The following is a 26,339-nucleotide window of genomic DNA, read 5'->3' as shown; positions in this document are numbered from 1 at the left end:
TTCACAATGGCTGCTAAGATTTGGTGGAGGAGATAACACTGGGAGGATTGTAAATTGCCAGCCAGTCCTGTTGAGTTGAGCAGTGCCAGGCTGGAGTGATGGTCACTGTTGGCACTGCAATGTCCCAGTGAGGAACAGCGAGAGATAAAGTCCGGCATTTGACCGGAGCCTGTTGGCAGTCCCCAGTCAGCCTGGGGAGGGACGTGTGGAGGCCTGATTTGAAAAGCTAGGATTAGGCAGGGCGATATGGTAAAGGGAGAAGGTGCCCTTGTGGGACTAAACATCTCACAAAGCGGGTTCGCCATTCCCTAACTGCCTGATACCAGACAGGCCAGCTAAAGCTGGCAGGTTCCAGTGTGTGATGGAGCTGCCCTTGCTGTGGGTAAAATGCCAGCAGGATAGAATGTGACCATTAAATAGCGACACAAAGTGCTCCACCCAATGACTGCCCCCACCCTCCCCCCAGCACACTCCCATAACATTTCACATAAGCTGTGGGCAGCACGGTGGCACAGTGGTTAGTGCTGCTATCTCACAGCGCCAGGGACCCGGGTTCAATTCCAGCCTCAGGTCACTGTCTGTGTGGAGTCTGCACATTCTCCCTGTGTCTGCGTGGGTTTCCTCCAAGTGCTTTGGTTTCCTCCCACGGTCCAAAAGACGTGCTGGTTGGGTGCATTAGCCATGGTAAATTCTCCCTCACTGCACCCAAACAGGCGCTGGAGTGTGGCGACTAGGGGATTTTCACAGTAACTTCATTACAGTGTTAATGTCAACCTTACTTGTGACAATAATAAATAAATTTTGACTTTAAGGTACAGATGTGGAAGTAGCAGCAAGTCCACCTGCAGGATTTTGGGAATTCCACCTGCTGGATTTTGGGAATTCCACCTGCTGGATTTTGGGAATTCCACCATATTCAAACGCTCCACTAGAGCAATAGGAAATCCAGTTTGTCAATACCAATCCCCACCTTTCAGGCAGCGACATTCGTTACCATGCCAACAGTGAGGAATAGGACACTTGAGTCCTTATTTACAGTGACACATATCGTCCAACTCCAACCATCAAACCCCCTTTCAGACTCTGATAGAGGAACACAGAGGGGTCTTCAATAACCCACTGCCTGAACCCACCTGAGAAAATAGCACCCCGAAAACTTGTCATTACAAATAAACCTGTTGGCCAATAATCTAGTGTCATGTGACCTCTTACCGTGAATACAATCAAACATTCAGATGATGTACAATTATCCAGCATGTGTTGGAAAATTCCAAAGAAGGTGGCAACACTTCAAGATACATCCCAAAAATGATTACAGTGTTCATTGCCCCAGTCTAATCCCACTCTCCCCCTCACTCCCCGCACCCTTTAATATCCCACCCAGTCTAATCCCACTCTCCCCCTCACTCCCTTCACCCTTTAATATCCCACCCAGTCTAATCCCACTCTCCCCCTCACTCCCTGCACCCTTTAATATCCCACCCAGTCTAATCCCACTCTCCCCCTCACTCCCCGCACCCTTTAATATCCCACCCAGTCTAATCCCACTCTCCCCCTCACTCCCCGCACCCTTTAATATCCCACCCAGTCTAATCCCACTCTCCCCCTCACTCCCCGCACCCTTTAATATCCCACCCAGTCTAATCCCACTCTCCCCCATCACTCCCCACACCCTTTAATATCCCACCCAGTCTAATCCCACTCTCCCCCTCACTCCCCGCACCCTTTAATATCCCACCCAGTCTAATCCCACTCTCCCCCCTCACTCCCCACACCCTTTAATATCCCACCCAGTCTAATCCCACTCTCCCCCTCACTCCCCGCACCCTTTAATATCCCACCCAGTCTAATCCCACTCTCCCCCTCACTCCCCGCACCCTTTAATATCCCACCCAGTCTAATCCCACTCTCCCCCTCACTCCCCTCACCCTTTAATATCCCACCCAGTCTAATCCCACTCTCCCCCTCACTCCCCGCACCCTTTAATATCCCACCCAGTCTAATCCCCCCTCCCCTCCCCTCCCCCCCATTGTTTGAAACTTCCCTCTAACCCTTTTGGCAATCACTCTGATTGGAGATGTGTGGGGTGACAGTGTGTGTCCCTTTATGGAGCCTCGGAGAGGATGTTCTCTGAGAGACTGCAGCGTTTTTACTCGTGCCGGCTGGGGTTTGGGTTTATTTTAAGTCTTTTCTTCACCTCCTCGTTGTCTGTGGTTGGTGATTGTGCCAGTTCGCTGCCACTGGGAGTCGCACCCCTCCCTCCCACATCCCCCCCACCCCTCAGACAGGCTGCCTTCACTTCCCTTATTCACTCTCATCTTTAAACTGCTCTTTTAACAATTACATAAAATGAGAGCAAGGAGGAAAGATCATTCTCAACTTGGTAACGTTCCCTGATACAGGTGGGGAATGAAATGCCTGTAACGAGATAAATGATGGGATTATGTCTGAGTGCCCAGGATTATGCTGTGTACAGGTTTCGGGGTAATTATCAGGATTAGCTCAGAGGATCACTTTTCAAAGGCTTTGCTGCATTGTGTGCACAGAACGCAGGCAGATATTTGTCTGAACCATCTGGCCTGCCTCAGAGAGCTGCAGGCTCACCACTGAATCAGGAGGACGGAGGTTACACCCACATTTCAGAGACATTTTAAACATCCCGTTACGGGATGTGGGTAACGCTGGGTAGGCCAACAATTACTGTCCATCCTGAACTACACTTTGGTGAGGTGGTGAGGAGCTGCTTTCTTTATTGCTGCAGTCCCTGGTGAGCAGTTACACCCCTGCTGCTGTTAGCGGGGGAGTAATGAATTTAGCCCAGTGACAGTGATGCACCAGCAATATATTTCCAAACCCCCGGAGCACAATCTCCAGCCTGACAATCCCAATGTAATACTGAGGGAGTGCCGCACTGTCAGAGGGTCAGTGCTGAGGGAGTGCCGCACTGTCAGAGGGTCAGTGCTGAGGGAGTGCCGCACTGTCAGAGGGTCAGTGCTGAGGGAGTGCCGCACTGTCAGAGGGTCAGTGTTGAGGGAGTGCCGCACTGTCAGAGGGTCAGTGCTGAGGGAGTGCCGCACTGTCAGACGGTCAGTGCTGAGGGAGTGCCGCACTGTCAGAGGGTCAGTGCTGAGGGAGTGCCGCACTGTCAGAGGGTCAGTGCTGAGGGAGTGCCGCACTGTCAGAGGGTCAGTGCTGAGGGAGTGCCGCACTGTCAGAGGGTCAGTGCTGAGGGAGTGCCGCACTGTCAGAGGGTCAGTGCTGAGGGAGTGCCGCACTGTCAGAGGGTCAGTGCTGAGGGAATGCCGCACTGTCAGAGGGTCAGTGCTGAGGGAGTGCCGCACTGTCAGAGGGTCAGTGCTGAGGGAGTGCCGCACTGTCAGAGGGTCAGTGCTGAGGGAGTGCCGCACTGTCAGAGGGTCAGTGTTGAGGGAGTGCCGCACTGTCAGAGGGTCAGTGCTGAGGGAGTGCCGCACTGTCAGAGGGTCAGTGTTGAGGGAGTGCCGCACTGTCAGAGGGTCAGTGCTGAGGGAGTGCCGCACTGTCAGAGGGTCAGTGCTGAGGGAGTGCTGCACTGTCAGAGGGTCAGTGCTGAGGGAGTGCCACACTGTCAGAGGGTCAGTGCTGAGGGAGTGCCGCACTGTCAGAGGGTTAGTGCTGAGGGAGTGCCGCACTGTCAGAGGGTCAGTGCTGAGGGAGTGCCACACTGTCAGAGGGTCAGTGCTGAGGGAGTGCCGCACTGTCAGAGGGTTAGTGCTGAGGGAGTGCCGCACTGTCAGAGGGTCAGTGCTGAGGGAGTGCCACACTGTCAGAGGGTCAGTGCTGAGGGAGTGCCGCACTGTCAGAGGGTCAGTGCTGAGGGAGTGCCGCACTGTCAGAGGGTCAGTGCTGAGGGAGTGCCACACTGTCAGGGGGTCAGTACTGAGGGAGTGCCGCACTGTCAGAGGGTCACTGCTGAGGGAGTGCCGCACTGTCAGAGGGTCAGTGCTGAGGGAGTGCCGCACTGTCAGAGGGTTAGTGCTGAGGGAGTGCCGCACTGTCAGAGGGTCAGTGCTGAGGGAGTGCCGCACTGTCAGAGGGTTAGTGCTGAGGGAGTGCTGCACTGTCAGGGGGTCAGTACTGAGAGAATGCCGCACTGTCAGAGGGTCACTGCTGAGTGTGACGATACTGTGCCTTTATGAAGTGTACTTGAGCCATGTTTTAAGCAGGATCTGGTGTGACAGTGTTTAATGCACTCAGAGCCATTCTGTGTTCTGTAATCCTGTATTATTGCTGCAGCAGTGTAATTGTTTGAATTTATAGAAATTGGTTTTAATCTGAACTAATGCTGTTCTGCTGTTTTCCCCGGGATTTTGCAGCGTGGGGTTTGATTGGGATGATTGGCAGGTTTGATCATGTGATGGGGAAGTTGGACTCAAACAGAAGATTCAAGCTTAGAACTGCTTTTCAAGTTGAGAAGGAGAAGCCAGTGTGTGTCAGTTACCCCATCTGCATATGGAGACTGGAATCTGCCAAGAAGTTAGAATCTGCCAAGAAGTTAGCTTCTTTCTTGGAGATTCTGCTATATGAGAGCAGATCTTTCTCTGGGAGTGTTGTTTTGGAAATAGTTGCCTGGATCTATGTTCAGAAATGTTTAAAAAGCTGAAAATCCAGCAGCATGTGAGCGTGCTTGTTTTAGTGCGAACTGATTCTGAAGAAGGATGATTGTTTGTGGGGCATTGCTTTAAATTGGAACAACAGAGATAGCTAGCTGTTGAGGGATACACTTTGTCGTGTCTATATATTTTAATTCGTAAAAGTTTTGCTAATCATTTTTGTTATAATTTAGTTGTGTTTTTAATAAAGTTTCTTTTGATAAAAGCTCCCTAGTGGGTTACTGGAACCATATTTGGAATGAAACACTTTCTACTCACCCTAATTTCAAAATCAATGCAAAAGTTGAAGTCTCGGCTAACTTTATAAAACACCTTGCAGTTTCCGATCTGATCCTAGACAAACTGGGGATCCATCTGGGATGAAGATCGATCATTCCTTGCTTGGTTTGGATTATTGGGCTCAGACAGTGAGGGCAGAGAATTACTGATTCCTTTTCAGGTGTTGCTGTTTGATTGGCTGAAATAGGGGGTGCCTTGTGGAATAATGGCTCTTTCAGTGGCTAAGAGTTTCCTGGGGATGGAAGAAGTCACTTGGGGTGATTTCCAAATGGCGGCTTAAGCAAAGCTTTTGGAATTGGCAAAGAAGGTGCAGTTAGAGCTCAGTGTTGGAAATTGCCACAAACACAGTGGGAATCATTGGAATCGGCTAGAATTCAATTCCAAATGTAGCAGCTGGAATTCGAGGCAAAAGAGAGGGAGGCAATTACAGCAGGAAAAGTAAGAGATAGAGAGAGAACAAAGAGCAAGAGAACTGAAATTGCTGGAATTATAAGCAAGGGGAAAAGTAGGGAAAAAATAGCCCTGGCAGAAGGAAAAGGGAGAGAGACGAAAGGGAAAAGGAGAGAGAAATTTAACTTTGGAAATTGGAACTGTAACCTGAATGTCTGCGTAAACTGGCTGCAGTAAAGGTAATTCTGGGAGTAGTGATGAGGATACTGAGGAAAATGAACCCTGGTATCCAGATCTGTTTAAATATGTCCAAGTATTGCCATGGTTTGATCTGCAGGACGTTGAAACCTTTTTCATTTCGAGGTGGGGGCAGGAGGTTTGGGGGGTTGTGAGGAAAAGTTTACCCAGAGGGTGGTGAGGGTCTGGAATGTGCTGCCTGGGGGGGTGGTGGAGGTGGGATGCCTCACATCCTTTAAGAAGTATCTGGATGAGTACCTGGCACATCGGAACATTCCGGGCTATGGACCAAGTGCTGGCAGATGGGATCAGGTGGAAGTTCCGGTGTTTCTAATGTGTCAGTGCAGACATGATGGGCTGAAGGGCCTCTTCTGCACTGTGTGATTCTGTGAAATCTGTTTAAAGTTTATTTTTTTATCACAAGTAAGGCTTACATTAACACTGCAATGAAGTAACTGTGAAATTCCTCTAGTCGCCACACTTTGGCGCCTGTTTGGGTCAATGCCCCTAACCAGCGCATCCTTCAGACTGAGAGAAAACCGGAGCAGCCGGAGGAAACCCACGCAGATACGGGGAGAATGTGCAAACTCCACACAAACAGTGACCCAAGCCAGGAACTGAACCTGGGTCCCTGGCGCTGTGAGGCAGCAGTGTTAACCACCGTGCCACCGTGTCGCCCCAGGATCAGATCCAGGATCAGATTGAATAGTGGGACAGGTTGGAAGAGCTGAATATACTCTTGTTCCTCTGGTCAGCACAGCAGCAGGGTGACGCTGGGGTTTACGGCTTAGTCACAACTGTAAGGTGTTGGGATTAAGGAAAGTTGTTGGTGACAAGCTGACAGTTGATCTCCTAATTCTCAGACAGGTAAGAAGAGCCTGGATGAAAGACGGTCCAGTCTGGATGCAGAGATTGATTCACTGACCAGCATCTTAGCGGATCTGGAGAGCAGCTCACCCTATCAACCCCGCCCTCGCCAGGTAAGAAATGTGTCTTTGGAGCTGGTTAGTGCACTGGGGAAGGTCGGAGTCAGTTCAGATTCCTCCATGTGATCAGGTACACGGTGCACTGACATTGTTCATGGACTGGGACTTCCCAAGTGGCTCTCCCTGCCATCGGAACTGAGTGTCCGGGGCCATTTCACACCCACAGGAGCAGGAAGCAGGACTCCCTGTTCAGGGCAGAGGCCCAGCTCAGAGTTGCCCACAGCGTTCCAGTCCCCACACTGACAGTGCAGGGCAGCATGGCAGAGTCAGGCACAGGGACTAGGGAAGCCCAGGGTGTTCCAGGGAGAGGTATTGGGAATGGGATGAGGTGGGGGGTGGGAGCCCTGTCGGGGGGAAGGGGGTCCTGGAGGGGTGAGCAGGACAGATTGATTGGGATCTCGGGAGGCAGGCTGGGGGAGGCTCAGAAGTAACAATCATTCCCTTTTCCCAAAAACAACATTTCTGGAAATGGATTCCAGTCTCAGTCAAACACAGTTGGATACTGGCTTCATTCACATTTACACAAATCCCCACTTGAAGTCACTGATTTAAGCCGAGGGGTAAATTCCAGCAATCCCCAATATTTCATTCTTACTCAGAGGGATGTACAACACAAAATGTGACGCATTGTACCCCTGTCTGACCCTCGTGTTCCCAACAAAACTCCAAGTTTGACACGAGACACTAATGGATTCCCAGATGTTTGACTTTCGGCAGGGATCCAAATTATTACCTGGGTTTGCAGCAGTTTCCCAGGTACAGCACGGGGTTAGATACAGAGTAAAACTCCCTCTACACTGTCCCCCATCAAACACTCCCAGGACAGGTACAGCATGGGGTTAGATACAGAGTAAAACTCCCTCTACACTGTCCCCATCAAACACTCCCAGGACAGGTACAGCACGGGGTTAGATACAGAGTAAAACTCCCTCTACACTGTCCCCATCAAACACTCCCAGGACAGGTACAGCACGGGGTTAGATACAGAGTAAAACTCCCTCTACACTGTCCCCATCAAACACTCCCAGGACAGGTACAGCACGGGGTTAGATACAGAGTAAAACTCCCTCTACACTGTCCCCATCAAACACTCCCAGGACAGGTACAGCACGGGGTTAGATACAGAGTAAAACTCCCTCTACACTGTCCCCATCAAACACTCCCAGGACAGGTACAGCACGGGGTTAGATACAGAGTAAAGCTCCTAAACAGTGAGGTGCTAATTTCTGTGTGGTCTGAAATTGATACAGTGCCTAATTGTTGGCTGAGTGAAGGAGTGAATGTGGCAATAGCTGGAAATTACTTGATTAAACTGATCAAATGTTTGAAGAGGGATTCTGAACAAATCTCAGTGTGTGTTCAGTGTTTTAATGATGTCACTTTACGATATTGCTGGATTATTCTGTTCATGGTTCAGCTAATTAAACATCTTATTCGGACATTTACCTCCAGCTGCTTTCTCAAGCGTTTAGTAATCTGAGTGGCCTCTTCACTCAGTGAGTGGTAATTGCTGAAATCTTTTGTGTCTTCACTCTGATGTGTACGGTCTCCAGGTAACCGAGTGTGTTGACAATAACAATTCTACCCCATTTGCGCAGGAAGTGTGCTGGCTATTTATCACAGCCGTGCTTTCTGCATTGAATCAGTGCCTCAGTTTTACTGAGCTCATTACAAAGCCCATCACAACCCTTCAAATTACTGATAAGCAGTTACCACTGAGGTCATTAAATCATTTATTGAGCAGAAAACTTTTAATAATTTTGCCAAATAAAGGAGAGAAAAGGTATACATTGCTTTCACACCGACATGTCAACCTCTCATTCTCACATCTCCCCTGTCCCCTGACATCTCTTGCTTATCACCATTCTTGATCTGAGTGTCCACAGATTGTGTGGCTGGGATGGTGTGAGGGAAATGGCTGCCACGAGAGGACACAGGTTTAAGGTGCTGGGGAGTAGGGACAGAGGAGATGTCAGGGGTAAGTTTTTCACTCAGAGGGTGGTGGGTGAGTGGAATCGGCTGCCGTCGGTGGTGGTGGAGGCGAATTCGATAGGGTCTTTTAAGAGATTTTTGGATAAGTACATGGGACTTAGTAAGATAGAGGGTTATAGAAGAGCCTAGTAGATAGGGATATGTTCGGCACAACTTGTGGGCTGAAGGGCCTGTTTGTGCTGTAGTTTTTCTGTGTTCTATGTTCTAATCTGCTTCCACCACCTCCTCTGGCAGTGCATTCCAGGCATTCACCACCCTCTGTGTGAAAAAATTGCCCCTTACGTCTCTTCTGAACTATCCCCCCCTCATTTTCAACCTGTGCCCCTGAGTAACTGACCCTTCGACCCTGGGGAATAGACTCTGACTATCCACTCTATCCAAGCCTGTCATAATCTTGTAAATCTCTATCAGGTTCCCCCCTCATCGTCCGACGCTCCAGTGAAAATAGTCCAAGTTTGTTCAACCTTTCTTCATAGTCCATATCCTCCAAACCAGGCAACATCCCGGTAAATCTCTTCTTCACCCTTTCCAATGCATCAACATCCTTCCAGTAGTGCGGTGACTGAATTGTACACAATACTCCAAATGAGGCTTCACCAAAGTCAAACTCCTGCAGTGATATCCTGGGGCTGAGATGATTGACCTCCAACCACCAGAACCATCTACCTTTGTGCCAGGTATGACTCCAAGCAGCGGAGAGTTTCCCCCGATTCCCACTGACTCCAGTTTTGGTTGATGTTACACTCGGCCCAATGCTGCCTCGATGTTAAGAGCAATGCCCTTCACTCTTTGAGTTCAGTTCTTTTATTTATGTTTGAGGTAAAGTTGTAGTGAAGTCAGGAGGTTCGTGCAACTGCTGGAATCCAAGCTGGTTGTCTCTCAGCTGGTTATTGCTGAGTAAGCGCTGTTTGATAAAGATATTGTTGACATTTTCCAGCACTTTACTGATGTTTGCGAGTCGATTAATGGGGCATAATTGACAGGGTTGAATTTGTCCTGGCTCCTGTGGATGGTGCGTACCTGGGGCACGTTCACATTGTTGGGTAGGTGCCAGCGTTGAACAGCCTGGATCGGGGCTCGGCTGGTTCTACCTGAGGGATAGAGGTCTCAGGATCAGTCTATCTGTGTTGCAGTGTGACCTTCTTTCTGGGATGTGTCTGTTGCTCATTCATTCCCGTTCCTTTGAACTGAGTGTTGGACATTTCAGAGGACATTTAAGAGTCAACCACATTGCTGTGATTACATATAGGTCAGACCAGGTAAGAATAGCCCCAAATGAGTTTTTACAACAATTGACAATAGTTTTATGGTCACCATTACTGAGGCTAACTTTCATTTCAGACTTTTGTTTCATTAATTGAATTTAGATTTGACCAGCTGTCTTGGTGAGATTTGAACCTTGCCCACAGTTGATTTGCCCGGACATCTGGAATATTCGTTTAATGAAATTACCACGATGCCACTCAGTCCCCTGGTAGTTCCCAGTTGCTCTATTTATGTGTCCACTTCAGTCTCTTTACTCATTGAACATGAACCCTGGGATCAGGTCACCAAAGCCTGGCTGTATCATTTGTTCCAATTTAATCATTCTATCTCACTGCAATCTCAGATGTGTTGTTGGTGAAAAGCTTGCTCCCTAATCTACTTTAACAGCAGTTGCAGGTGCTGTCTCAATGTTCTGGCTTCTCTGTTACTCACTCAAATTAAATTTGAAAATGATCAATTTGCAGAATGGTTAGAGCACAGAAAGGGGTCTCTTTGTGCCTCAGTAGCTGAAAACCGAGACCCCAGCCTAATCCCACTTTGCAGCACTCCACAGTCCTGCAGGTTACAACATATAAGGTGCAAACCTAGAAGGCTGTTTATGTAGATGGAGGGTGCCTACCCTCAACCTACCCTTTCTCACAGCAAGTTCCAGACCCTCACAATTCTCTGAGTTAAAAGGTTATTCCTCATCTCTGCTCTAATCTCTCCATGCTCTCGAGTCACTGACCTCTCTGCTCCCACCCATTCTTTCCAGACCCCTCACAATTCTGTACATCTCAGTCAAACCTCCCCTCAGTCTCCCCTGTCCCAGGGAGAACAACTCCAGCCTCTCCAATTTTCCGTAATCGCTGCAATTTTCCAGTTCTGGCAAAATCCTCACCAATCTCCTCCATACCCTCCAATTCCGTTGTCTGCAGTGAGGTGTCTGGAACTGCACACACAGTCCTCCAGCTGTGGTCTAAGTAACAAAAGTTCCAGTGTTACCTCTCTGCTGGTATATTCCATACACTCGTTAATCATGAAAGGATTTCATTTGCTGTTTTAGTCGCCTTATCGCCTTGTCCTGCACCTGCGGGGATCTGTGGACATCACTTCAACATCAACTACACAGAGACACAGAAACAGGGAAAAGAGAAGCGGGATGAGGCCATTCGGCCCGTTGAACCTTCTCCGACATTCATTACGATCATGGCTGACCATCCAACTCTATAGCCTGACCTTGCCTGTCTCCCATATCTTTTGATCCCCTTCACTTCAAGAGCCATATCTAACCCCTTCTTTGGCCTCATTTACTTTCTGTGATAGACTCTCAGTATCCTTGTGGGGAAAGTATTCATCAGCTGTTGATCTAAGAGTATGGAAGTTAGTTGGTTTCTGTAGAGGTTGGATTGTATAGAGGGTGGGTTAGACAGGGTGGGATTATTGAGAGGAGGATTACTGAAAGTGGGTTTCGAAGGTGGGATTACCGAGGGTGGGATTATTGAGGGTGGGTTTTGTTGTGACAATATTTACCCACACTATCATTCGGACAGAGAGACGCAGACGCAACAATCGTTAACTGGGCAGACCTCCACCCTCTGAATCAGAATTGAGATCAGTTCAGAGCCTAGTGCAAAATATCCAGCTGATTGTCAGTGCTGAGAGAGTGCCGCACTGTCAGAGGGTCAGTACTGAGGGAGTGCCGCACTGTCAGAGGGTCAGTACTGAGGGAGTGCCGCACTGTCAGAGGGTCAGTGCTGAGGGAGTGCCGCACTGTCAGAGGGTCAGTGCTGAGGGAGTGCCGCACTGTCAGAGGGTCAGTGCTGAGGGAGCGCCGTACTGTCAGAGGGTCAGTGCTGAGGGAGTGCCGCACTGTCAGAGGGTCAGTGCTGAGGGAGTGCCGCCCTGTCAGAGGGTCAGTACTGAGGGAGCGCCGCACTGTCAGAGGGTCAGTGCTGAGGGAGGGCCGCACTGTCAGAGGGTCTGTGCTGAGGGAGTGCTGCACTGTCAGAGGGTCAGTGCTGAGGGAGTGCCACACTGTCAGAGGGTCAGTGCTGAGGGAGCGCCGCACTGTCAGAGGGTCAGTGCTGAGGGAGCGCCGCACTGTCAGAGGGTCAGTGCTGAGGGAGTGCCGCACTGTCAAAGGGTCAGTGCTGAGGGAGTGCCGCACTGTCAGAGGGTCAGTGCTGAGGGAGGGCCGCACTGTCAGAGGGTCTGTGCTGAGGGAGTGCTGCACTGTCAGAGGGTCAGTGCTGAGGGAGTGCCACACTGTCAGAGGGTCAGTACTGAAGGAGTGCCGCACTGTCAGAGGGTCAGTACTGAGGGAGTGCCGCACTGTCAGAGGGTCTGTGCTGAGGGAGTGCCGCAGTGTCAGAGGGTCAGTACTGAGGGAGTGCCGCACTGTCAGAGGGTCAGTGCTGAGGGAGTGCTGCACTGTCAGAGGGTCAGTGCTGAGGGAGTGCTGCACTGTCAGAGGGTCAGTACTGAGGGAGTGCCGCACTGTCAGAGGGTCAGTGCTGAGGGAGCACCGCACTGTCAGAGGGTCAGTGCTGAGGGAGTGCCGCACTGTCAGAGGGTCAGTGCTGAGGGAGCGCCGCACTGCCAGAGGGTCAGTGCTGAGGGAGTGCCGCACTGTCAGAGGGTCAGTGCTGAGGGAGTGCCGCACTGTCAGAGGGTCAGTGCTGAGGGAGCGCCGCACTGTCAGAGGGTCAGTACTGAGGGAGTGCCGCACTGCCAGAGGGTCAGTGCTGAGGGAGTGCCGCACTCGGACATTGGCTATTATCAGTTGTGGTATAGAGTATAAGAGCAAGGAGGGTGAGGGATAGGATGAGAATTAAGGTTAAAAACAGTTGTACAGAACATTAATTAAGCCACAGCTGGGGTACTGTGTGCAGTTCTGGTCACCTCACTATAGGAAGGATGTGATTGTACTGGAGGGGATGCAGAGGAGGGTCACCAGGATGCTGCCTGGGGTGGAACATTTGAGCTGTAAGGACAGGCTGGATGGGCTTGGATTGTTTTCCCTAGAGCAGAGAAGGCTGAGGGGGGAATTGATCGAGGTGTATAAGATTATGAGGGGTAGGGACAGGGGGAATAGGGAGCAGCTGTTCCCCTTGGTTGAGGGGTCAATCACACAAGGGGGTGTAGTTTTGGGGTAACGCTTTCACTCAGAGGGTGAGGATGGGAATCTGGAATGTGCTGCCTGGGAAGGAGTGGAGGCTGGAAACCTCACAACCTTTAAGAAGTACCTGGATGAGCGCTTGAAATATCAAAACATTCAAGGATATGGAACAAGTGCTAGAAAATGGGATGAGCACAATGTGAATGTTTGTTCTTGTCGGTGCAGACTTGATGGGCCGAAGGGCCTGTTCACTATCACTCTAATCCTAACTCAAACTCATTATACATCTTGAGCTGCAAACAAACACAATGGCCAGAATTCTACGTTCCCCTCATTTGGATCCGGCCCCTCCTGACCCTGGTGTGGATTTACGTTGTGACGGACAGGACCTGGGACAGGAAGCCTGTCCACACCTCAATTCCAGCCCTGATTGGGCAGTAAGGACCTTTTCCCATCCAGCCTCAAACAGTAGCCTGGTTGATGGCTGCCCAGTGACTGAGGACGGGAAATTAAAGAGGTTCTCACCTCAATCTCGGATAGGGGTGCCTCAGTTGGAAGTCCATTTCAGACTGGGGCACCCTCATCCATCAGGGACCAGGGAGCTCTGGCCCTCCCTCACCTTCCTTCTGCAATGGAAGCAGAGAGTTTGAAAGTTCTCAAGACAGAGGTAGAAAAATTCTTGATAAACAAGGGGTGAAAGGTTACTGGGGATAGGTGGGAGGTTACAATCAGATCAGTCATGGTCTTATTGAATGGCAGAGTAGGTTTGAGGGGCTGAATGGCCTCCTCCTGTTCCTGATGCAGTGGATAGTAAGGTTTACAGAATTGTTGTTTTAGCTCAGTCGGTTGGATAGCTGTTTTGTAAATGCAGAGCAGCGCTCACAGTGTGGGTTCAATTCCCGTACAACTGAGGCTATTCATGAAGGCCCCTCACCTGAGATGTGGAGATCCTCAGGTTAAATCATCACCAGTCACAGCCTGTGGTCATCTGGGACTGTGACAATTGTACCTCTTACATAAACACGGTGATAATATATTAGCATGGTTTGAGAATTGGCTAACAGAGAACAGAGAGTTGGGCCATTTTCAGGTTGGTGAACTGTAACTGATGGACTGAGATCAGTGCTGGGACCTCAAATATTTAGAACCTATGACTTTTGTATTGTCTGTTTTTGTGATCTGGGTGTCACTGGCTGGCCAGCATTTATTGCCCATCCCTAATGAACCTTGAGAAGATGGTGGTGAGCTGCCTCCTACCTTAATGACCCAGACGAAGGGACAGCCTGTATTGTAACCAATATAACGATAGAACATAGATCATTACAGCGCAGTACAGGCCCTTCAGCCCTCGATGTTGCGCCGACCAGTGGAACCAATCTAATGACCCTCTAACCTAAACTATTCCAATGTTATCCATATGCCTATCCACTGACCATCTGAACGCCCTTAAAGTTGGCAAGTCCACAACTGCTGCAGGCAGGGCATTCCACACCCTTACTACCCTCTGAGTAAAGAACCTACCTCTGACATCCGTCCTATAATTACCACCCCTTAATTTAAAGCTATGTCCCCTTGTGTTAGCCATCACCATCTGACGTAAAAGGCTCTCACTGTCCACTCTATCCAATCCTTTGATCATCTTGTATGCCTCAATCAGGTTACTTTGTAACCTTCTCTCTAATGAAAACAACCTCAAGTCCCTCAGCCTTTCCTCATAAGACCTTCCCACCATACCAGGCAACATCCTGGTAAACCTCAATGTAAGATTGTCCATTTTGGTGGGAAGATTAGAAAAGCAAAATATTATTTAATGGAGAAAGATTTCTGCATTACAGTGGGATTTGTGTATCACTGTGTTTACAGCAAGCAATTAGGAAGACAACTGAATATTGGCCGTTCTTGCAAAGGTTAGTGTAAAAGTCAGGAAGTCTCTCCCGCACTCTCTGCAGTTTAATAACGTCGGTACACGTGCTCTTGTCTTCTATTCTACAAGCCCTTGTTTACAGTCTGTTTTTGTATTCGTGGTCACACCCTCTCTCACTGCTCCTCATAGAATCCTGCTCTGGATTCAATTCAATCCACAATTACTGTGCGAGCGGTGTCTTCACACACTTGTTGATAGATTTATGAGGTGCGGTGACTAATTCTCAGAGCTGCTAGGTTTATAGAGTAATAACCAGTGCCCGTCTGTTTTCTTTCTTGGAAATCTGGGCAAGCTATTAATATGAATTCTTTAGTGCAGGAGACATCTCATCTGTTGCTGACAAGTCCAGTTACTGGGAGTGTTGGTGTGACCCCGGCCACACTGAGGGTATTAGGGAGTCATGAGAAGGAGTTCACAGTTCAGAATGACATGAAGTTGTTGGATTAACTCCAGCTCATTGGGAAGTAACAGGACAAAACATCTCCTCCTAACACTTCTCCTAAAGATATTCCTCTCACAATACTTTGGTTTTAAGTAATAACTTTTCAAAATTAAAATCATTTATGGGATGTGGGTGTCACTGGCCAAACCAACGTTTATTGCCCATCCCTACTTACCCTTCAGAAGATGGTGGTGAGCTGCCTTCCTGAACCATTGAAGTCCCTGAGGTGTAGACACACCCACAGTGCTGTTAGGGAGGGAGTTCCAGGATTTTGACCCAGTGACAGTGAAGGAACGGTGATGTATTTCCAGGTCAGGATGGTGAGTGACTCGGAGGGGGGCTTCCAGCTGGTGGTGACCCCAGGTATCTGCTGCCCTTGTCCTTTGTGGGTTTGGGAGATGAATATCAATTCCTTGTGTCTTTATTCAGAGTGAATTTTGGAATGTTCCGGACTAACGTTCCTTTCCTGTTTAACAAAACTGCAGTCACATTTTGTGATAATTTTTTTCAATTCATTCATGGGCATCATTGGCTGGGCCAGTATTTATTGCCCATCTCTAGTTGGCCGAGGGCAGTTTGAGATTGCTGTGGATCTGGAATCACATGTAGACCAGACTGGGTAAGAACGGCAGATTTCCTTCCTTAAAGGATATTAGTGAACAAGGTGGGTTTTTCTGACAATTGACAATGGGTCATCAGTAAATTCTTAATTCCAATTATTTTCATTGAATTCAAATTCCCCTATCTGCCGGGACAGGATTTGAACCCAGGTCCCGGAGCATTAGCTGAGTATCTGGATTACTGGTTTAGCAACAATATCACTAGGCCATTGCCTCCCCTAAGTTAATAGAATGTATTTTGTGAAACTTCATCCGGAAATGCAAATGTCCAGAATGTAGTGACTGTCCCCTGTTCCCCACCGTTAACCTCAAGAAATTCCATCCACCTTTCTCTATTCTGCCCAATATTCCTTTTAAACTTTAGCTCAGACCTTTCTTCTGAAAACTGTTTCTTCCTCTTCAGTTTTTTCTTACATTTTCATGTCTCAGAGCGTCTGCCTGTCTGTCTGACTGTCTGTCTGACTGTCTGTCTGACTGTCTGTCTGTCTGTCTGACTGTCTGTCTGTTAGTCAGTTTGTCTGTCTGTCAGTCTGTCTATCTGTCTGTCAGTCAGTTTGTCAGTCTGTCTGACTGCCTGTCTGTCTGTCTGTCAGTCAGTCGGTCTGTCTGATTGTCTGTCTGCCTGCCTGTCTGTCTATCTGACTGTCTGTCTGTTAGTCAGTTTGTCTGTCTGTCAGTCTGTCTATCTGTCCTTGGGATCAAATTCTGAGACTCCGTCAGTGTTCCTCAGAGACCCTTACCCAAACCCAGCAGCAACACCAAGGGAAGGTCCACAGAGGTCATGGACTCTGACTTCTCACCTTTGCCTTTGACCTCTTCCTCTGTGATAATTGAGAGAGAGAAAAGCCTTTTCTGTTGGTGTGGGGGTCAAGGTGGCCATTAGAACACCACCTTAACATCTGGATAATTGAGCAGAGAAATTAGGAAACATTTCTTTCTTCAAAGTGTGACAGGAATGTGGAAATCTCTCCCACAAGAAGCATTCAGTACTGCAGGTCAATGAGTTTAAATCTGAAATTGATAGATTATTGCTAGACAAAGGTTTAAAAGGATATGAAGCCAGGGCATTGAACATAGAACATTACAGCGCAGTCAGGCCCTTCAGCCCTCGATGTTGCACCGACCAATGGAACAAATCTAAAGCCCATCTAACCTACACTATTCCAATATCATCCATATGTTTATCCAATGACCATTTAAATGCCCTTAATGTTGGCAAGTCCACTACTGTGGCAGGCAGGGCATTCCATACCCTTACTACCCTCTGAGTAAAGAACCTACTTCTGACATCTGTCCTATATCTATCATCCCTCAATTTAAAGCTATGTCCCCTCGTGTTAGCCATCACCATCCGAGGAAAAAGGCTCTCACTGTCCACCCTAACTAACCCTCTGATCATCTTGTATACCTCTATCAAGTCACCTCGTAACCTTCTTCTCTCTAATGAAAACAGCCTCAAGTCCCTCAGCCTTTCCTCATAAGACCTTCCCACCATACCAGGCAACATCCTGGTAAATCTCCTCTGCACCCTTTCCAATGCCTCCACATCCTTCTTACAATGCGGCGACCAGAACTGTACGCAATACTCCAAGTGCGGCCGCACCAGAGTTTTGTACAGTTGTAACATGACCTCACGGCTCTGAAATTCAATCCCTCTACCAATAAAAGATAACACACCGTATGCCTTCTTAACAACCTTATCAGCCTGGGTGTCAACTTTCAGGGATCTATGCACATGAACACCGAGACCTCACTGCTCATCCACACTACTAAGTATCTTACCATTAGCCCAGTACTCTGTATTCCTGTTACTCCTTCCAAAGTGAATCAACTCACACTTTTCCGTATTAAACTCCATCTGTCACCTCTCAGCCCGGCTCTGCAGCTTATCTATGTCCCTCTGCAAACTGTAACATCCATCCTCACTGTCTACAACTCCTCCAACTTTAGTGTCATCTGCAAATTTACTAACCCATCCTTCTACACCCTCATCTAGGTCATTTATAAAAATGACAAACAGCAGTGGCCCCAAAACAGATCCCAGTGGCACACCCCTTGTAACTGAACTCCAGGTTGAATATTTCCCATCAACCACCACCCTCTGTCTTCTATCAGCGAGCCAATTCCTGATCCAAACTGCTAAATCACCCTCAATCCCATGCATCTGCATTTTCTGCAGTAGCCTACCATGGGGAACCTTATCAAACGCTTTGCTAAAATCCATATACACCACGTCAACTGCCTTACCCTTATCCACCTCTTTGGTCACCTTTTCAAAAAACTCAATAAGGTTTGTGAGGCAAGACCTACCCTTCACAAAACTATGTTGACTATCCCATATCAAATTATTCCTTTCTAGATGATTATAAATCCTATCCCTTATAATTCTTTCCAAAACTTTGCCCACAACAGAAATAAGGCTCACTGGTCTATAATTCCCAGGATGGTCTCTACTCCCCTTCTTGAACAAGGGGACAACATTTGCTATCCTCCAGTCTTCCAGCACTATACCTGTAGCCAATGACGACATGAAGATCAAAGCCAAAGGGTCTGCAATCTCCTCCCTAGCCTCCCAGAGAATCCTAGGGTAAATCCCATCCGGCCCAGGGGACTTATCTATTTTCATACTTTCCAGAATTGCTAACACCTCTTCCTTATGAACCTCAATCCCGTCTAGTCTAAAAGCCTGTACCTCAGTATTCTCCTCGACTACATTGTCTTTTTCCTGTGTGAATACTGTTGAAAAATATTCATTCAGTGCCTCTCCTATCTCTTCAGCTCCACGCACAACTTCCCACTACTGTCCCTGACTGGCCCTATGTCCTCTTCTAGCTCTCCTTAACTCTCCCTTTAGGACCTTCCTGGCTAATTTGTAACTCTCAAACGCCCTAACTGAGCCTTCACGTCTCATCTTTACGTTAGTCTCCTTCTTCCTCTTCATCAGAGATTCAACTTCTTTAGTGAACCACAGTTCCCTCGCTCTACCACTCCCTCCCTCCCTCCCTCCCTGACAGGTACGTATTTATCAAGGACACGCAGTGCTGGCAGATGCGATGAGTTCAGGTGTTTCTCGTGTGTCAGTGTGGACTTAATGGGCCAAAGGGCCTCTTCTGCACTGTGTGATTCTGTGAAATCTATTTAAAGTAAAGTTTATTTTTCTGTCACAAGTAAGGCTTACATTAACACTGTAATGAAGTTACTGTGAAATTCCTCTAGTCACCACACTCTGGCGCCTGTTCAGGTTAATGCACCCTTACCAGCATGTCTTTCAGATTGCGGAAGGAAACCAGGGATCACTGTACTGACTGTTTCATACCCCTTCTAACAGTCACCCAAGTATCTTCATTCTAGTAGTAACTCCCTCCCTGTAGCTTTTATCGAGAACTGTCCCTGCCTCCCGAATGATCCTGAGTTCACCCAGTTCCAGCTCCAGATCCCTAACACGGTCCTCAGGGAGCTGGAAGTGGATGCAGTTCCTGCAGGTGTACCCAGCTGGGACTACCTCACCTCAAATACCCCACAGGAGGAACATTGCACTGCCATCCCTGCGAACTTCCCTTACCAAGAAATGGAAAAAGAAGCTTACCAGATTTCCCTCGAGTGGTGTGAGGTTAGAGGAGGTGGGTGGGTGGGAGGCCCAATAGGTGTAGGGTCTCAGGCCCACTGAACCCCAACTTTTATACCAGTCGGGAGAAGAAAGTCCCCGAAGCCTCTGCTGAGTTTTTAAAGGGAGAGTTTACCTTCCTGACAGCCCCTGGTTTCCGCTCTCGCCGCTCCTGCTGCAGAAATAAAATGAAACCACCTTCACTGTCCACTATACCGGCAATCTTGGTGTCATCTGCAAACTTACTAACCATGTTCCTATACTCTCATAGAACCATAGAAACCCTGCAATGCAGAAAGAGGCCATTTGGCCCATCGAGTCTGCTCCGACCACAATCCCACCCAGGCCCTATCCCCCATATCCCTACATATTTACCCACTAATTCCTCTAACCTATGCATCTCAGGACACTAAGGGACAATTTTAGCACAGCCAGTCAACCTAACCCACACATTTTTGGACTGTGGGAGGAAACCGGAGCACCCGGAGGAAACCCATACAGACACGAGGAGAATGTGCAAACTCCACACAGACAGTGACCCAAGCCGGGAATCGAACCCAGGACCCTGGAGCTGTGAAGCAGCAGTGCTAACCCACTGTGCTACCGTGCCACCCTCATCCAAATCATTAATATAAATGACAAATGACAGTGGACCCAGCACTGATCCCTGCTGGTCACAGGCCTCCAGTTTGAAAAACAACTCTCTACAATCATCCTCTGGTTCCTGTCATCAAACCAATTTTGTATCCGTTTAGCTATCTCAACCTGGATCCTGTGAGATTTAACCTTATGCAACAACCTACCATGCGGTACCTTGTCAAAGCCTTGCTAAAGGGCCTATAGGCCCAGATGAGAGGCATCCAAGGATACTGAAGGAAGTGAGAGTGGAAATCTCAGAGGAATTGGCCATAATCTTCTCGTTTTCTCCAGACTCAGGGAGGTGCCAGAGGGCTGGAGAATTGCAAATGTTACACCCTTGTTCAAAAAGGGTATAAGGATAGCTTCAGCAGTTACAGAGCAGTCAGTTTAACATCAGTGGAGGGCAAACTTCTCGAAACGTTTTTTGTGATAGAATTAGTCACATGGAAAAATATACGTTGGTGAGGAAGAACCAGCTTGGATTTCTAAAGGGGAAAGTGTGTTTAACTAACTAGCTGGGAGTTTTTGAGTAGGAAAGAGGGAGGGTTGATGAGAGTAATTCTGTTGATGAGATAGGCAGATTTTTAATCAGATGGGTAATCGAGGGTTATTGGGAATAAGACGGGAAAGTGGAGGTGGGAATTATCGAATAGATCGATCGAGATCTCATTGAATGTTGGAGCAGACTGGCTGAGCCAGACAGCTTACTTCTGCTCCTGTGTTTTATGAATGAGTCTCCAGACCTCGCACTCGCTCAGTAAGGGGGTTAGTCTCTTCCTGATTTAGGTTGGGGCAGGAAATCACCTGACCAATGGAGTATTTGTTTGGAGACTTCCTTGGAATCCCTGGAAAAATGAAAAGAAAGTTTCAGTCAGCGAGTGGGGGAGGTGAAACAGTCAGGGAATGGGGATGGCTCAGGCCTGGGATAACTGGTGGGATTGGTTTGGAGAGAATGCGGATGATTATCCTGATGTGTGTTGTGAATTTTCATTGACACCGATTTGCCCGACCCTCTGGATCACCGTGGGCTGAGCCAGTATTTTTCCAGCAGCGGCGATTAAACAGGGAGTAACGTTTCTACTGCTTTCCTGCAGATGTTAAATAACCTGTGAAATGTTCAGAGTTCATTTGACACGTTCTCCACAGTAAGCTTTGTGAGGTGAATCCCACTAGCACTTAAAAAGTTACAGCAAATCTGCCATTCCAGCCAGATAACCTTCCTGAGTGTTTCCAGAACCTTCTCTTGCCCCCTTCTGATCTCACTGTGGTTACAGTTCCTCCTGTTGCTCTCTCCCCCTCGATGCTTATCCTGTTTCCCCTTAAACATATCTGTTATATTCACTCTGAGTGAGAGGCAGTCCCACATTCTCCTCACGGTCTGGGTAATGAGGTTTCTCCTGAGGTTCTGATGCATTAACGAGCTCCTTACTGACCTGGTCTCCGGACGTTTATGGCCTTTCATGCTGGTTATCTTTGCAAGTGGACCCATCTTCTCCACATCTTAAAGATATTAATGGATCATCTCACACAACCTTCAGTTGACCTCCCTGTTCAATCTCTCCTCCTTGTTCATGAAGCTTTTTCTTCTTTTTCAGAGTCATGGAGTTTCCTCGACTATCGGTTCGTCAACTCCAATAACAACGGCCTCTCACAGCCCAGTGATTGGCCATCAGAGGATGGTTATCCCCTCTCAGCCTCTTCTCACAGCCACCAAGAAAGCAGCAGCAAAGCCCCACGGAGCGCAGGGCACAGCTTCGGCCCCAAAGAGCCAGAGCCAGCCCGTTCCAGCCTCCTACACCACGGCCTCCACCCCAGCTCGCTCTGCCTTCAATGTGCAAGTTAAAACGGCACAACCCAATCCCAATTTCATGCCGCAAGGAGTTCCGCCGCCAGGGCCAGACCCTGCCCCCTCTCAGTATCAGCAGTATAACTACCAGCCACCCCGATTCCCTGATCCGGCTCCACCAACTCAGCACTTTTCTCAGCAGCCTCGCTCTGCAGACCATGGTTATGGGGTGATGCCCACAAGATACCCTGAACCGGGCTACACCTACACTCCTGCACCGAGTCGCTACCAAGACCAACGGCCCATGGCTCCAGCACCAGCCTTTGGAGTGGGATATGCCGGTGACCCGAGTTACGGAGCTCAGAATACCTGGAGGCCAGAGGCAGCTTATACCCAGGCCACGCCCGGACCGAAGCCTGATGCCTACCAGCAAGGCATTCCGCCAAAGAAAACCTACATCACTGAGCAGGCAGCAGGACCCAGTGCACCACCGCACCAAGCCAAGGTACAAAACCAGCTCGTGTTAACAACATTCCAGATCATTCCCCTGCCCTTTGTTCGTTCTATTCCTGAGGTTGGTGGTGAGTGGAGGAGGGGGGTTGGGGTGGTGAGTGGAGCTGGTGGGGGAGGTGCAGGGATAGGGAGGGGTGTAGGGGTGGAGGGTGCAGGGATAGGGAGGGGTGGAGGGTGCAGGGATAGGGAGGGGTGGAGGGTGCAGGGATAGGGAGGGGTGTAGGGGTGGACGGTGCTGGGATAGGGAGGGACGGAGGGTGCCGGGATAGGGAGGGGCGGAAGGTGCCGGGATAGGGAGGGGTGTAGGGGTGGAGGGTGCCAGGATAGGGAGGGGTGTAGGGGTGGAGGGTGCCAGGATAGGGAGGGGTGCAGGGGTGGAGGGTGCAGGGATAGGGAGGGGTGGAGGGTGCAGGGATAGGGAGAGGTGTAGGGGTGGACAGTGCCGAGATAGGGAGGGGTGTAGGGGTGGAGAGTGCAGGGATAGGGGGGTGTAGGGGTGGAGGACGCCGGGATATGGAGGGGTGGAGTGTGCCGGGATAGGGAGGGGTGGAGGGTGCAGGGATAGGGAGGGGTGTAGGGGTGGGGGTGGAGGGTGCCGGGATAGGGAGGGTGTAGGGTGGAGGGTGCCGGGATAGGGAGGGGTGGAGGGTGCCGGGATAGGGAGGGGTGGAGGGTGCCGGGATAGGGAGGGGTGTCTTTGTGGAAGACGATACATGGAAGCCTGTCCTGAGTTGTGATTGGTGCACTCTGTAATGCCATTGGTTAAGAGTTGAGTTCAATGTGTTGCCTGGTTAAGGGGACGCGATTGGAGGGAGGGAGATATTTCACTCGGTCTGTAATTATCAGGCTGTGGAGTGAGTTGGGCAGTGAATCCATCGCACACTCTGTCACTGGGGAGGTGCTTATCTTCCGGAATGTTAATCCAGTCTCCGTACGGAGACCCTTGTGTGTTGAGGCCGTGAATCTTTTGGACATGTCACTACCTCGGAGCGTGGTTGAGGTGAGGGAGATCACATTCCGTGCTACTACTCCTGAGCTGCCAGGACTCTCCCAGCACCACTCACCCTGCTCCCTTCGCCCTCCGCTCCACCCTCTGCTCCACCCTCCCCTCTTCCTCCGCCTCCTCCATCCCTGTCTCTTATTCTCCTTTGCTTTTGGTAATCTCCGCACTGTGTGAACGAGATCTCAGTGTTAGCGTAACCACCCTGATCAGTCACCACCTGACACTGCCAGAGAGAAGTGACTGTCCCTTTGAGATCTGTCCAATTTTTGATTAAGTCCCAATATAAATGACTTCAGAAGCACAGGAAGCCAGGCGGAAATATTAATTCTGATTAGTGCCGTGATTATGGGCTTGTTGTGTTGATTTGACAATTCCCTCAGGAAGCAGTTTGCGCAGATTAAGGATGTGTGTGTGTGTGTTGGGGAAGGAAGGTGTGACTCATTTCACTCGCTGTTCTGCCAGCTCTCCCTGTTCCGCTGCTAAGTGCTGCTCTGTTGAGTATCTGACAGCTATTTTCTAGAATTTGTCCCTCAGTTAAAGATAAATGAGTGTCGACGGAGGTGAAACCTTTTCGTTTGGAGCTAGTTGTTTACTGGGAGCTGTTGTGATGGGTTTCATTAGCCTGGATTGATCAGTGGTGAGTTAATTGCTCGCATTAAAAAGGAGGCAAGTTTACATTGAACCGAAAGACAAAAAAACGGTGGAATTCTCAACACGAGAGACACTCTCACCCCTCAGAGCACAGAACGGTTAAATAACAACACGTCACGCACCGTGACAGCCAGAATTCAATCCACAATCTACAAATGTCGTGGAGATAAGAAAAAGATTTTAAAAAGTTCAGCAACCAGAAACAGGAAAAGCAGGCAGCAGGGCACTCATCTGTCCCCACCTCTCATCACCCCTGGATTAGAGTCACAGAGTTTTACAGCATGGAAACAGGCCCTTCTGCCCAATATGTCCGTGCCACCTATTTTCTAAGCACTAAGCTAGTCCATGTTTCCCCACATTCCTCCATCTTACCCGTATAACTGTCCATTCTTAACACAGACTGCCAGCGAGACTGAGTGGGGAGTGGCCTCACCTCACATCGGGGCAAACCGGTCTTTTATTCCCACTCCAGAGAATAGAGCACAGGAATTAGACCCTCTAACCAATCCACATGCAGCGTTTGAGGGAGTGCCGCACTGTCAGAGGGTCAGTGCTGAGGGAGTGCCGCACTGTCAGAGGGTCAGTGCTGAGGGAGTGCCGCACTGTCAGAGGGTCAGTGCTGAGGGAGTGCCGCACTGTCAGAGGGTCAGTGCTGAGGGAGTGCCGCACTGTCAGAGGGTCAGTGCTGAGGGAGTGCCGCACTGTCAGAGGGTCAGTGCTGAGGGAGTGCCGCACTGTCAGAGGGTCAGTGCTGAGGGAGTGCCGCACTGTCAGAGGGTCAGTGCTGAGGGAGCGCCGCACTGTCAGAGGGTCAGTGCTGAGGGAGTGCCGCACTGTCAGAGGGTCAGTGCTGAGGGAGTGCCGCACTGTCAGAGGGTCAGTGCTGAGGGAGTGCCGCACTGTCAGAGGGTCAGTGCTGAGGGAGTGCCGCACTGTCAGAGGGTCAGTGCTGAGGGAGTGCCGCACTGTCAGAGGGTCAGTGCTGAGGGAGCGCCGCACTGTCAGAGGGTCAGTGCTGAGGGAGTGCCGCACTGTCAGAGGGTCAGTGCTGAGGGAGTGCCGCACTGTCAGAGCGTTCTAAAAGAGGTAGCTGAGGAAATTGTGAAGGCATTGTTGGTGATCTTTCAGGAATCACTGGAGGCAGGGAGGGTCCCAGAGGATTCAAAAGTAACCAATGTAACACCGCTATTTAAGAAGGGAGGGAAGCACCTGATGGCTTAGAAGGATGAGGGGAAACTTACAGTATCCAGTTTCTTATTGAAACTTACAGGATACTGCGAGGCCTGGATAGAGTGGACATGAAGAGGGTGTTTCCACTGGTAGAAAAAATTAGAGTAAGAAGTCTTACAACACCAGGTTAAAGTCCAACAGGTTTATTTGATAGTAAATGCCACTAGCTTTCGGAACACTGCTCCTCCATCAGGTGAGTGGGGAGTTCTGATCACAAACAGGGCATATAAAGGCACACACATATTCCCTGTATTATATGCCCTGTTTGTGATCAGAACTCCCCACTCACCTGATGAAGGAGCAGTGTTCCGAAAGCTAGTGGCGTTTACATAGAACATAGAACATTACAGCGCAGAACAGGCCCTTCGGCCCACGATGTTGCGCCGACCAGTTAAAAAACAATGACCCTCTAACCTAAACCCATCCCTTTCCATCCATAAACCTATCCACGGATCTCTTAAACACCCCCAAACTAGGCGCATTTACAACTGCAGCAGGCAGGGCATTCCAATCCCTCACCACCCTCTGGGTAAAGAACCTACCCCTGACATCCGTCCTATAACTACCCCCCCTTAATTTAAAGCTATGCCCCCTTGTGCTAGCTTTCTCCATCCGAGGAAAAAGGCTATCACTGTCCACCCTATCCAAACCTCTAATCATCTTATATGTTTCAATAAGGTCCCCTCTTAGCCGCCTTCTTTCTAACAAAAACAACCTCAAATCCCTCAGTCTCTCCTCATAGGACCTCCCCTCCATACCAGGCAACATCCTGGTAAACCTCCTCTGCACCCTCTCCAAAGCCTCCACATCCTTCCTGTAATGTGGGGACCAGAACTGCACACAATACTCCAAGTGCGGCCGCACCAGAGTTGTGTACAGTTGCAACATGACGCTGTGACTCCTAAATTCAATCCCCCTACCAATAAACGCCAAGACACCGTACGCCTTCTTAACAACCTTATCTACTTGATTCCCAACTTTCAGGGATCTATGTACACATACACCTAGATCCCTCTGTTCATCCA

The 26,339-nt window shown here is 49.3% G+C and overlaps 1 protein-coding gene across 1 annotated transcript in view; it reads left to right on the top strand.

Annotated features, from left to right (window-relative positions):
* Positions 1-26,339, top strand: part of lpp (LIM domain containing preferred translocation partner in lipoma) — a 191,877-nt gene that overhangs the window by 90,371 nt on the left and 75,167 nt on the right. The window contains exons 3-4 of the mRNA XM_080186123.1: positions 6,422-6,538; positions 21,727-22,422. Of these exons, the coding sequence (XP_080042249.1) occupies positions 6,422-6,538; positions 21,727-22,422 (813 nt within the window). The remainder of the gene's footprint in view (positions 1-6,421; positions 6,539-21,726; positions 22,423-26,339) is intronic.

The sequence above is a fragment of the Carcharhinus amblyrhynchos genome, chromosome 3 (assembly GCF_965287045.1).
Source record: "Carcharhinus amblyrhynchos chromosome 3, sCarAmb.v2.hapA, whole genome shotgun sequence".
NCBI classification, from domain to species: Eukaryota; Metazoa; Chordata; class Chondrichthyes; order Carcharhiniformes; family Carcharhinidae; genus Carcharhinus; species Carcharhinus amblyrhynchos.
This window is presented reverse-complemented; position numbering and strand designations above follow the sequence as displayed.